This window comes from Lactuca serriola, chromosome 7 (genome assembly GCF_051521515.1).
Source record: "Lactuca serriola cultivar US96UC23 chromosome 7, Lser_US96UC23_V15, whole genome shotgun sequence".
Lineage (NCBI taxonomy): Eukaryota > Viridiplantae > Streptophyta > Magnoliopsida > Asterales > Asteraceae > Lactuca > Lactuca serriola.
Window position 1 is genome coordinate 74,166,699 of NC_136414.1, and position 13,829 is coordinate 74,180,527.

The 13,829-nt window shown below is 34.7% G+C and overlaps 2 protein-coding genes across 2 annotated transcripts; one reads left to right on the forward strand and one right to left on the reverse strand.

The window, feature by feature from the left end:
* Positions 1 to 291: 291 nt before the first annotated feature.
* LOC145063518 (uncharacterized) lies at positions 292 to 8,446 on the reverse strand. Its single transcript, XM_079011117.1, has 7 exons — positions 8,039 to 8,446; positions 2,639 to 3,427; positions 2,428 to 2,550; positions 2,188 to 2,340; positions 1,972 to 2,085; positions 1,430 to 1,866; positions 292 to 1,353 (listed from the first exon to the last, which is right to left on the reverse strand). The coding sequence occupies exons 1-7, from the start codon at positions 8,424 to 8,426 to the stop codon at positions 703 to 705; spliced, it is 2,655 nt and encodes an 884-aa protein (XP_078867243.1). The 5' UTR covers positions 8,427 to 8,446; the 3' UTR covers positions 292 to 702.
* Positions 8,447 to 12,293: 3,847 nt separating this feature from the next.
* LOC145064104 (uncharacterized) lies at positions 12,294 to 13,554 on the forward strand. Its single transcript, XM_079011618.1, has 4 exons — positions 12,294 to 12,444; positions 12,565 to 12,902; positions 13,008 to 13,448; positions 13,534 to 13,554. Exons 1-4 carry the CDS (start codon positions 12,294 to 12,296, stop codon positions 13,552 to 13,554), a joined length of 951 nt encoding a protein of 316 aa, XP_078867744.1.
* Positions 13,555 to 13,829: the final 275 nt, after the last annotated feature.

A 13,829-nucleotide genomic window follows, 5' to 3' on the forward strand; every position in this document is an offset into this window, starting at 1 on the left:
AAATTAGGAATCCAAATTAAGTCATAACATTACACACACGTACATTCTTGTTTTTTATAAACATAGCGTTGTAATTTTGAGGCTTGCCTAATTAAATCATAACATTATACACACATACATTCTTTTGTGCATATAAATAAACATATATATGCATCATACATATACATATATAAACAAATACACAATATATACAAATATACATATGCATACATTATAACACATATATTATAGATTGTTTTTGAGAAATATAAACATGGTAAAAATTCATTTTTATTTCATTGAATACTCCAATCAAACAAGAGAATTGATCTTCATGTACATTCTTATGGTTAATTCTTAGTTGTACCAAAGACTCAAATCAATTCCCTTTCTCTACCGTATTATCTCTCGCCATTTTCATACTCTACTTCAATTCTATTTCTCATTACCAGACACACACTTAGTTTCTTTAAACATTTAAATACATTGCACCCTCCGCTTAATTAAGTTACAACTATTATGAACCCCAAAGTACCAACATAATAGAGTTACAAATCGAAATTTACATGTTTCACAACTTTATTTTTCATCCTTATGAGGATTTCATCAATGGAATGGCTTTAGTCATCTTGGGTCTCCTACGTGAGGTTCGACACGATATTATGCTTTGATTTCACTTGAACCCCCTCTATATCTTTGTTGGTTTGAAGATGCATATTCATTTCACTTACCAAAAAATAAACGAATGTGGTCCGGATTAAATCTAATGTTATTGTGGTTGCTTGGCTTTCCAAATGTGCGTACGTATGTCGACCGAAACAGATCTACTATGAGGGGAATTTGAAGAGTACCAAACGAAGCAACTGGAACAGAAGCTAATACACATATTAAAGCAATATTCCATGCTTCTCCATGACAAAATACCAGATACAAGGTCGCACCAAAGGCCACCATCATAGTAGTTGTAGACAACATCAAGGTACAAAGACCAATAATCAATCGTCTTGGCAAACTGACTAGAAAATCTTGCTCGGAAAAACGTCCAGTGAGAATGGACAAGAACATTAATAATGATGTACTTGATGCAAATAGTGAGATGGCGTCTGATAAAGCAAAGACCGCGAACGGAATCTTGCCTGTAAACAACGGTGTGCCTATAGTTTGATCGTTTCCACCTGGTACGGTAATTGCTGCCGCAAATACAATTGTTGTAATTAGTGCTGCAGTGATGCTGCATGATTCTGCTACGGCTTTCATCCACTTTTCCCCCTCCTTTACCAAGTTGGCATGTTCCTTTGTGAACACCATATCAGGTGTCTCCATAAAAATATTTTCTCTGGTAATGTATGATGGAAACACGAGCTTCTGTACTTCCTGTGTAGAATTAATTCAGTTGGTTTATGCACCATACAACAAGAAAGAAAATCCTACAATTCATTAAAGGATGTACCTCACGCCATTGAAGCTCTCTTTGTAGTTGTAATGCTGCACCAGTTCTCAGCTTTAGTTTATGCGAAGGAGCTAATCTTCCAACCAAGTGCAACATATTATTCTTAGAAGAATCTTCGATCATTCTATAAACACTCCTACGCTCCCCAAGGATATCGATAAGGTTGTAGATTTTTTCTGAACGGTGTATTACTGCTAACTGTATGATGTCATACCCACTTTTATCTTTATACCGAATTGCTTCAGGGGATCTCATTAAAATCTCAGCAACAACCTCATAAGCATTTTGACGTGCAGCCTCAAGAATCGGGTTTGTGTAATAGCGAGGATGAGCATCAGGGAACTCCGACTTGTCTATTTCATCACATACTAATTTTAGAACTTCTTTTCCTTCTTCCCATTCCTTCTTTTTCTTATGGATATGCTTAATGGGTGCAACTGCAAGTTAATATATATAAACTTATTTTAGAAGTATATCCTGTAAACATATTAGATTTATATCTAAAACTCAATTGGCATTGGATTAGCTCCATATTCTCTTACCTACTTTTGTAGCAACGTTCCACAAGAGGAAATAAAACATAAATAATGGGAAATAAACTATCAATATGAGGAGGCGAATGAATCGATAGATCGAAATAAACATCAATACTGGACCTGTACAAGCACAAAACTTTTATTAGAAAAATACGATATACTTTTCAAGTTCAAATATATGATTATTTTTTAAACTGTATCTACGGGTTATAAATAGCTCACCTCCAAAGATGAAAAGTAGTACGAGTGGTATAATAAGAATTATGTCATCAGGTATATCATGTATGAGTTCCGTTACAGCTTCATAGTAATCTTCTAATATTTCAACAAATTTCCAACTTCTCCTTACTATCCTTTCGAAGATATCATCCTTAACTGAAAGAGGAAACTAAAACCATAAAAAAAAATAATAACAAAGAGACTATATATTAAATATATATCTCTAGTATATTAGAAACTTACTTGGATATATAAGTGTTTCCCAGTAGTCCAGCCCCATGGGAAAAGTTTTAGCTATTGCCAGCAGTACATTATCATTTTCCACAGCAAATTTTGGAAACTTTTTGACTAACTTTGTTGCTAAATCTGCAAGCATATTTGAAAAACTGTGAACATTTAAAGATGTAAGTCTTTGGATCATCGTATTTCTGGGATATATATATTGGGTACGCACCATACTGCTTTGCAGAAACAGCATTAACAAGAAGGTTAACGCCTACTTTCACACCAGGGTTAACAGAATCCTCTAAAGTAGAAGATTGTTTCTTGGGTTTTCCATCATCATCCATAGCTTTCAACAAATATTCGATGGTGTCAAGATGCATATTTTCATACGCTTTCTCCAAAGGTATTTCACCTTTATGGTCTGGAATTTCCAACAAACGTCTGTCATTTTTAATCAAGGTCATTGCTGCTTCTGTGTTGCCAACGATTGCTGCAATGTGAAGGGCAGTGCTTCCATCTAAATTTATCATTTTAAGTAATTTTCCGTGTTTGATTAAAGATAATATTTCACTGACGAGAAAATTACGACCTATTCCAACGGCTATATGAAGCACGGTGTTGCCATCACTGTTTATTGCCTCTGTGGCTGCGGCTTTATCTTCTTTTAGTGTTGATTCTACTTCCCACCATCTCCCTTGCACAATAGCCTTAAGCAACTCTTTGTTGCGTGTGATCTTGTTTTTGCCTTCGGTTTTTGGGTCTTCAACTTTTATTTGTATATCTGTTAAAATTATGTCGTCTTGAGGTTTTGTTTCTGTTCGAAGTGTTTCTTTTTCTTCTATTTTTGTCTCAATTGGAACATTGTCTTTGTCGTCTGTTTCTGTTTCTAGTGAATCCATATCTATATCTTTTGTTGTTTCTGTTGGAACCCTATCTTTGTTTTGAGCTTCTGTTTCTGCTGAAACAATATCTGCTTCTTCTGTTTCTCTTTCTGTTGGAACTCTATCTATGTCTTTAGCTGAATGTGTATGCCATTTTGAAATTTCAGTTAAATGACATAATTAATTAACAACCTTTTTTAGAAATTCGTTATAAAAACGTTACATAAAGAGTAAAAAAGTAAACTTACTAAACTAATGGATTACATGATATAAAGAAACATCTATGATCCTTAAATATAATCTATATCCTTCGCATGATTACTCACTTGGAGTCTTATGTTGTATATTATTGCTCGCTACCATTTTGGTATGGTTACAAAACAGAAGAAAAGGTCCATTTAGATATGAATTAGGCATGTTTGGCAAACAAGTTTATAAGCAATACTTGTTTTCTCTTAAAATAAAGGATTATGAGCTTAATTTAATCATAATAGATTTTTTTTATTTTAAATGAATTACAAAAATGACAGGGACATGAACATCACCCTTCTACTATCATTAATTGCCACCTTCATTTGAGATCTTAGTAAACTTATTTGCAGTTGACCAAGACAGTGTTACATTAGATGAGGGGAGACCATGTTTACGTTCTCAAGAGTTGAGGCACAAGGAATTGGGTGTTGTTTGTTGGGGGATATTAGAATATTAGGGTGATGGTGGAGAAACGGATTCCTAATGGATTGTGTAACTTCACACTATGCTTTGGTTATAGGAGATCGATAATCCAAAAGGGCACTTGTGTATGTAGGCAAAGAAACACAAGCCAAATCGCCATATAATTCTGGAGAAGGATTCTATCTACGGCTCAAAAGAGAGGTCGTACATATACATGACAGATTAGGGTTGTTGTCTTCCAAATTAGTTACGAGAATCTCAAATTTAATGGAATAATCAATGGTTTACAAAACTGACAAGATTTTTCAATATTACCATAATCACCCACTAAAATTTGCTTTTCCATACTGAAACTAATTCAAATTTCCCTAAGACCACCATCTTTTGGTCGTACCGATTTATAATTCGATCTTATATAAGCATGCATTCCGCATTCACCAAACATATAATATAGAGTACAAACAATAAGCCTCTTAGCTCACATGTAAGTTCCTATTACATAAAATGTCCGATAACACTAAAATCGCCAACATTGTTTGGTATAGATCAAATAGTTGTGTCTTATGTGGTGAAGTTCAAATCGTATATGTGTCAAAATTGGGAACAGAAAAAAAAAAAAGCAAATGAGGGGTAGATCAAGATATCCTGATAAAAAGTCCAACCGCGAGATGGTTGTCACAAGTATAGCAGGAATGAGCATTGGAAATAGGATTGTCCTAAGAATAAAGGAATTATGTTCTATATGAATGTGGTAACCGATGACCTCAATTTAAGAAACAATTATCATCTTACGATTGTGGATTACAATCTTCAAATCAGTACTCAATTTTTGGTGTTCCTTTCATGTATAACTAAATCGGGCATGGTTTGTTACATATAAAAGAATTTATGCACGTAACGTATTCATGGAAACTAAAGATTAATGTAAGAAGACTAGCATCAAGTCAATCAACATCCAGATTCATGGTGAAATTGTAAGAACACTCACATAGGTAAGACATGTTCCGAAGAACAAGAAAGTAGTGAAGTTGGAATTTGTGAACATTACGTGTACTGTTAGAAAAATAGGCTTGTTTTCACTAAATTCTTTCACAGGTTAGGGGAACCCTTATAATTTACATTTGGACAAGTGGAGTCCCTCCCATAAGCCATATTTAGGATGTGAAAGGTATTTCTCTCTATTATAGAGTATAGTTGGTTTTCTTGATGAAAACTGTGGATATAGTCTTTGAGAAATTTGAAGGTTGGAAGATTTTTGTAGAAAATCAAACAAGTTAGCCAAGTGGCTACAACTAATCGAAAACAGGATGGAATTTTACTCAAATGAGTTTGAAGAACTTTATATGGAAAACAACATTACAAGACAAAACATGGTCAATACACTCTTAAATAAAACTTGTTTTTGTGAGCATAGACCTAATATCTTTTGAAAATGATAGGCGTTTCCTCTTAAGCATCGGGTTGGTTAGCATTATGGACTAGGGTGGTCAACACAATCTATTATTTTGTGGGATTGGTCATCGATGAAGACTATCGAGTGTAAGAATCCCTTTGAGGTTTGGTCATGAAATCGACCAATTATGTAGGTCTTAAATTTATTAATTGTATTGCCTATTTCCATGCTAATGAAGAAAAGTTGGAATCTCTAGCAAAGAAAGAGGCATTTTTGGATATGTTGATGGTATAAAAGGGTATCAGCATCGGTGTTTGTCCAAGAGGTGAGTTATTATGAGCATGATAAGCAGCCTATGAGACGAACGAAGTAAGATGGAAGACACATAGCTATGAGTTTTATTTATGGGGTTCTGAATTACATTCCAACAACTGTAGGTATTCTTCCTACACACCTGAGATGTCTATGAAAGAAGAAACATGGCATTTCCATTCCGAAAACCATGGGAAGTTTTACACAATCATGGAAAACCCGATCCCCAACCGTGGGCTTTTTTTGTAGCCATTGGAAAGGTAGTTAGTCCCAAATCATGGTATTTTCCCTAACCATGGGAAAGGTAGATTTGTTCTTTTAAGATAATGACTTTCTTCATTAATAGTGAGGGTTAAACCTCATATAAATAGGGATACATATGGCGCCCTTATCCTAACCTAAAGCCTAAGGGCAGGGCCTTGGGCCTAAACCCTTGATGCTAACATACCAATATCCCCTACAGTTTGATCAGGTGGAGATGATTAAACCGGAGAAATAGAAAAAAGAAAAAACATAATAAGGATAGATGTAGACAGCGGAAACGGAGGTGACGGTGGCAGAGCTCTAACGATGGCGGCTAACAGCAGCTACTCGTCGAAGAAGAACAGAGTAAAATCGGCGGCCAAAGGCGGTTCTGTTGTAGAAGAAGAAGATAGTTGATGGTGGTGACGACGTTCATGTATCCGATGGTCGATGAGTCCGGAGAAAGGCAGCGAAAAAGAAAGAGAGTTTGGGCTGCAGCGGACAGAACCTATGTCGGCAATATCGGTGACTGTAGTGTTAATAAGGAGAGAGGTGACTGCAAATCAGAGGCTTCCCGACAGAGAAGATGTCAAAGGAGGGATGCAGCAACAACATCGGAAGAGTACAGTCATGGAGAGGGGCCATCCCAGGATGAGGCAGAGAAGTAAAGGTCATCTGACGAGGAGATAAAAGGATCGGAGGCAGTAAGAGAAGCCAAGGAAGGGGAGTTGGTTTGGGGCCGATGGTTGTATTACTATTTAGGAGGAGAAAGATGAAATGGAAAAAAAAAAAAAAAAAAAAAAAAAAAAAAAAAAAAACTTGAACCAAATCAAGGCACCTTTGACGACTAATAGAGAAGGCCGTCGGAGGTAGAGGGCAGCGATCGCGAGTTGTGGTCTGCAGTAGGGTTTCCACCTAGAGCTCTGATACCATGTAAGATAATGACTTTTTTTGATTAATAGTGAGAGTTAAACCTCATATAGATAAAGATACATAAGTTTCCTTTGACCTAACCTAAACCCTAAGGGCCTTGCGCCTAAACCATATATGCGAACATACTAACAGTACTTTTTTTAACATGGGAAGTTTCTGAGGCTTTGCCTCAAGGTGGAACGAAATGGTTGTGTTCTTTATTGGTCAGGTTCATTTCATTGTAGTGTGATGTTCTTTATTGGTCAGGTTCATTTATGAGGCTTTACCTCAAGGTGGAACGAAATGGTTTTGTTCTTTATTGGTTGTTTCTTACCATGTTTGTTTGATGTAACATGAAGGTTTTAGATGTGAAAATAAAGTGTCTTCCTTGTTATCTTAGTGAAGAAAAATAGTTTATGGATCATGGAAGGAAGGAATGTGTGTACCGAGTTCGTGAATCCATAGTTCAGTTGGAGCGTTGGTCACAGCAAGAGTACAAAGATTCTAAATTTAGTATGTAGTAGATATGAAGGAAGATTAGGGTTGGCTTATTGACATTCATTTGAGTGTGAAAAACACTAGTCCAACTTGAAAGGCATTTAGTAAGGATTGCTTGTCCACGTTTTCAAGTTCGAGGAGGACAAGGTGTTTTTTGGCTATACTTGTGTAGTTGTGTGTGAATTTCTAGTATTAGACATCTGGTTGGACTTTGTTTGAATGCCAAGGAGGATAGTGTAGTTAAATGGTGTATTAACCATAAGCTGAGGGACTGTTTCTATGAATAAGGAAAAGATTCTAAATTAACCACATACAGTATATAGATGCGCATCTGGGAGATGAGTTGCAAAAAGAGTCTCACTTCTTTTGTTTCCCACGTTCTCTAGAATTTTCTATCCATAAAGAAGTATATAATTGTTTTTTTCATCTTTCTAGTCAATTTCTTCTTAGTTCATGGATTAGGCTTCCGCGAAGCAAAACAAAAGAAATTAAAAGCGTTTAGATAGTAGTTCATGAGAGAGCAACTTGTGTTGTAAATAATTTTTATATGTAATAATGCCATAGATGTTAGGTGCAGGCCCTTTGGATGAGTAGGAATGTAGAATGACTCATTATGTATATAAGGCTAAGAGTATTTATAATATATTCAAAATTGTTGTAGATAATTTATAAATGTAAAGTCATAAGTATCGATTCTAGTTTGTTAGATATGTACCTTGATGAGAAATTATCAAAACTGGATCATAGAACGATTTCAGCTTCTCCCAAACCTCTTTTGCTGAACCAAGATCGACAACAGTGCCAAGTAGCTCTTCACTGATTGAACCAAAGATCCAACCTTTGACAAGACTGTTATATTGTTTCTCGATCTCCGGGTTCAAAGTTCTTGGATGGATAAATGTGGCGTCTACAATGCCATGCAGATTGTAAGTCTCCAGGAGGCAAAACATCTGTGTCTCCCAAAGATGATAATTGCGATCACTGGAAAGCTTCACAGAGACAAAGTTAGAAACATTAGTATTTGATGCATATAAGTACTTTAGGTCTTCTTGTGTTTGCGCTAAAGCATGTGGAGGACAAGGAGGGATTGATGAGTCTGCCATTTGAATGAAGAATAAGTATATATGGATTTATAAAATATGATGTACACACATTTAACTTCCTCATGGTTTATATATAGTGTAAACAGGTTGATCTTTTTTATTCGATACTTGCCTTGTTTAGTCTCCGCTTTATCGCATTCACTTTGCTTTTGCTAAGGGCATTAAAAATGAATAAACAATGTTTGATGTAGATCAAGTTAGCCTCTTCATGGTTTATATAATTATAAATGTATTCGATACGTGACTTGCAAACTCTCTGCTTTATCTTTTTTCACTAATTTGCTTTATGAATCTTATCAATATGGGGAGGGTTTTATGTCGGTGGCATGAAAAGCATATATATGGGAGTTATTTCATTTTAAATTTTACAACAATAATGATTGTAATACAAATAAAATCTCCTTGTTAAAATAATTAACCAATTTATACACATCATGAGCAAAACAATTTTTACTATCTACCATAATAAATGAAAATGACTTTGTCACATGTCATTCTCTCATAAAATTAGTCACATGTCATTTTATCATAATTTGAGATATATTTATTTTCCACTTGTCATTACTTTAGTTTTCATTTTCAATATATCATTAATTTACTTTCCATAAATTAAACCTACATAATGACTATTAATTTCAAATTTTAAATTTCAAATTCAATTTCAAATAAATTTACAGTTTAAACTTTTATGTTTAACATTTTGTTATAATTAACCCGTTTAGTACACACTAAACACATAATTTTAATTTATTTATTTTTTGCATGTTTTTTTTTCTCATAATTTTCACTTATTTCAATTTCAAATTCAAATAAAATTTCTATTTAATCATTCGTACTTAACATTTTGTTTTAATCAACCCGTATAATATACGGGTCTCACAACTAGTAATAAATAAAGATACTTTTGTCATATGTCAATCTCTAATGAGTTTTGACACTTGTCATTTTTTAATATTTTTTAAATAAATAATATTCACATATCAATTTATGGTTTTTTTAATTTTTAAAATTAAAAAACCAAATAATCTTATACTTATATATACAAAGTATCAAATATAATAATTATTATAATAAATTGCAATTAATATGTTTATTCATTTCTTATTTTAAAATTTTATTTTAAAAAATACTTATTATTTAAATTTTAATATTTTATTTTCTTTAATCAATCCGTGTAATATACGGGTTTTACACTTGCAAAAATGAAACAATATTAAAAAATTAAAATTCAAAAAAAAAAAGAAGAAGATTACAGTTATTAGTTACCAAAATTAGTTCTACCTGAAAATTTCATAAACGTAAAGATACTATCGAATTTGAATCACCAACTATGCAACAAAAAAGTGCTTATTAGTAACCAATTTGAAAGAATAATTTGTTAGACTTAATTGATATTTAATCATTTATGATATTAGCTCACTTTTTATACGATTCGTGAAAAATAAATGTTATGAATGATCCTTAAGGCTAACTGGTATGGAAGGCTAACCCATGCGTGACGTCCAATGTGGGTTTGTTGTGACGTGGTGTCAGGGCCGGCCCAAGGGATGGGCAAGCTGGGCCATGGCCAGGGCAGCAGTGGGCTGAGGGGCATCAGATTTTCTAGGTCTTTTGTAGGTTCATATTTTATTTGGGAAAATTTTATATGCAGTAAGGAAAATAAATCCATAGTGATCTATGAGGGCCGATGTATAGGTAAATGCAACGTCGCTTCAATGTATAAGCATGCGATATTATTGAATCTATTGGTAAATGCAACGTTCCAGACTTCCAACCCACCTTGATCGAGGAGCCTCCTTTATTATCGAGGTTTGATTTAAAATCCGAGTTCTCTTATTTTTTATTCAAGTTCTGAATTCTTCTTCTTTTTTATTTTTGATTTCACTTATGAATTTAGTATTATAAATAAGTTTTGGTAGTATTGCTCAACTGTAGACACAATATTTGTCGATCATTGTTTTGTCGGTAGTAAGCAGCAAGTCAGCATACGTTAAGCAAATTCTTGAATATCTTGATGCTTTACCGAGGTAAATATTATGATTTCTGATATATGTTTTCTCACTTTCTGAAATTATAAATACTTTTACTATTTTTAGATGAACTTGTGAACGTTTTAAGTTTTGGTAGGAGATTTGAAGGCAACAGTTAATTTAATTTGGTATAGAAAAAACTAACTTTTTCTAGAATCTGTCATGATCACATCCATTGATCATAGTTAGTTATTTCCTATAATGCAGCATCTATAAACTAAACATTTGGAATCAAAATAGTTTATGGACATGGTTTGTCTAATGGTAGCATGTATAAACTAAACATTTGGAATCAAAATACACTACAAGAAATATACTCTTTAGCGGCGACACTATTACCGGCGACAAGAGGCTTTACCGGCGACTTTATCTAAAGTCGCCGGTAAAGCCCCTTGTCGCCGGTAATAGTGTCGTCGCTAAAGGGTTGTCACCCAAATCCGCACTTTCCCCCTCTATTGCATCTCAACCGTTCGATGAGATATCCAATCCAACGGGTGTGGTGTTTTATCCTGTCTAACCTAATACCGGTGACACAAATGTCGCCGCTAAAGGTTAAAAAAAGTCGCCGCTAATAGTCCGCTAAAAATGACGCGGTACCCTTTCCTCCAGTTTGTCGCCGCTATTACTCATTGTCGCCGGTAAAGCCCCTGGTGTCGCCGCTATTGCCAGATAAAAAAAACGCACGCAGGTAACCTCCCTTCTTCATTTTCCTTTCTGTTTGCTTCCAATTTCCTTCACCATCTCGCCGATTTCCTCTTCAATCTGCTTCTTCCAAGCAAATTTCTCCCCACATTGTTCCAAGCAAGTGTCTCTAGGTGTGGTTAAAGCTTTGGGATCAATTTCTACCTCTATTTCTTGAAGAAAGGTAAGTATTTTGATGATTTCATTTTTATTTTGTATGAATTTCGATTTGTAGCTTTATGTAGTGATTGAATGATAATAAATTGTTCATATTCTTGTTTTTGGTGGTGTTGTTTTGGATTAGAAGCAAGTTATTCAATTTTTTGTTTGTGGTTATTGAATTGCAATTAGTTGTATAGCTTCAAGTTGTATTTATATGTGAAATTATGTGAAAATTGTCATATGTGAAAATTAGATTGTATATTCTGTATTTGTTTGAATATATGTGAATTTGGTATATATATTCCAATGTATGTGTGTTTGATGTATATGTGGTATATTAGTATTTGGTAGAAATTATATGTATTTGTTATAAGTAGGATGTTATTGTGTGTATGTGAATGTATGTATGTTTGTTGTAAATGTGATATATGATTGTGAAACTTTTGTATTTGGTATAAATAGGATGTTATTATGTATATATGTGAAATTATTTTGTATTTGGCTACCACTTGATTCCAAGAGTACCCTAGGCCGAATTCTAGCCTCCCTCTCCCTCTCTCTCTTATTGCCTTCTTGCTTGTAGGGTTTGTGAACCATTAGAGGAGTTGCATTTGTGACTCTAGGCTCAAAAGAAGAAGATATACAAGATCTAAGCCAACAATTGAAGAGGTAAACATCTAGATCTGATTCTATATGTTAGTTATGTTGTTTATATGCTAGATTAGGGTTTGTAAGTTTTGGAATCAAAGCATGTTCAATAGTGAAACCTAGATCCAAGCATTAGGGTTTGTATGAGCACATAGGAATGTTTCTTATGCATAAAACCCATCAAATACGTCTTCGTGGCATCGTCCATGTCACCCCTTTTCCCCTAATTTAACATGTCACCCCCCTCATTTATCATCCTACGCAAAAAAAAAAGGAGAAAAAGTTTCTACCCTCATTAACTAGGGTTACTATCGTCTGTAACTACGAAGAAAGGTGAAATCTTACCATGAGGAACCCACGACCTAAGATAAGGAGAGCACAACCGTCCGATGAAATGGAAAAGGGGCCATATTACGACTCTGATTTTGAAGAAAGTGAATTAGAGTCAGAATCATATAATGAATCAGAAAGGGCATTTGTTGTCGATGATGAATTGGGTGACTATGATGCAAATGAACACACCACTTTTCCATAGTTGGAGGTACCTTTTGATGCCTTTCTTTATGATTTCTACAATGTTCCTGTTTAAAATAAATGGGAAAATGTTGATGATGAAGTCATTAGAGAAGAAGGTCAGTCTGATAATGAAAGTGAAGATGACGAGGATGAGGTTGATCAAAAACCAACCAAATATAGTGTTCATGACCCTTCTTTTCATTGGAAGAAAATGAAACCACATTTAGGTGAAAAGTATGCTAATCAAACTGAGTTAAGGTTCTACCTGACTAACTATGCAGTTCACAATGGTTATCCAATTGAGGTGACCAAATCTTCTAGTACAAGGAGATGTAACTTCAAGTTATGGGCATCTTGGATGAACAAAGAGAAATCATTTCAAATTAAGGGACTTAATAATAAGCATACTTGTGTTAGGGTGTACAAGCATGCCACATTGGTTAATCCTGACTGGATAGCCAAATAGTTCTTGAAAAAATTGTGTATTAGACCAAAAATGAAAGCAGGGAGATGAAAGAATAATTTTTTATGCATTGTGTCTAAGAGACAATGCTATAGGGCTAAGAAGAAAGCACATGAGATTTTAACTGGAAAGTTATCAGAGCATTATGCTCGTATATGGGAATATGGAGGAGAGATCATCAGATCAAACCCTGGTATTATAGCAAAGGTTGGAGTTGATATCAAAGAAGATGGTAGTAGTGTTTTCAAAAGATTCTATGTATGTTTTAAGGCTATAAAGGATGGGTGGATTAGGGGTTGCAGGAGAGTCATTGGACTAGATGGTTGTTTTCTAAAAGGGCAATGCAAAGGGGAGTTACTCATTGCAATAGGTAGGGATGGGAACAACCAGGTATATCCAATAGCCTGGGTTGTGATTGATGTTGAAAACAAGGACAATTGGGAGTGGTTTATTAAGTTGCTTGTGGAAGGCCTTGGCTTAGAGTTAGGTGAAGGGCTGACAGTTATTTCTGGTCAGCATAAGGTATGTTTACTCTTTTTTGTTTGTTTACTCTTTTATATATGGTTAGTCTTTTTTTGTATCTTTATAGTTTTTTGTATGAATGTAGGGCTTAGTAGAGGCTCTATAGGAGAAGTTGCCATTAGTTGAGCATAGGCAGTGTGCCAGACATGTGTATGTCAACTTTAAAAAGGTGTACAATGGGATTGATTACAAGAGACATTTTTGGGCAGCTTCAATGTCAACCACAGAGTCATCTTTTCTTGAGACAATGGAGGAACTCAAAGAAATGAATGGGGGTGCTTACGACCACCTCATGGAAAGGAACCCAGAGAGTTGGAGCAGAGCATTTTATAAGGAAGGTAGAGCATGTGAAGCAGTAGAAAATGGTATATCAGAGAGCTT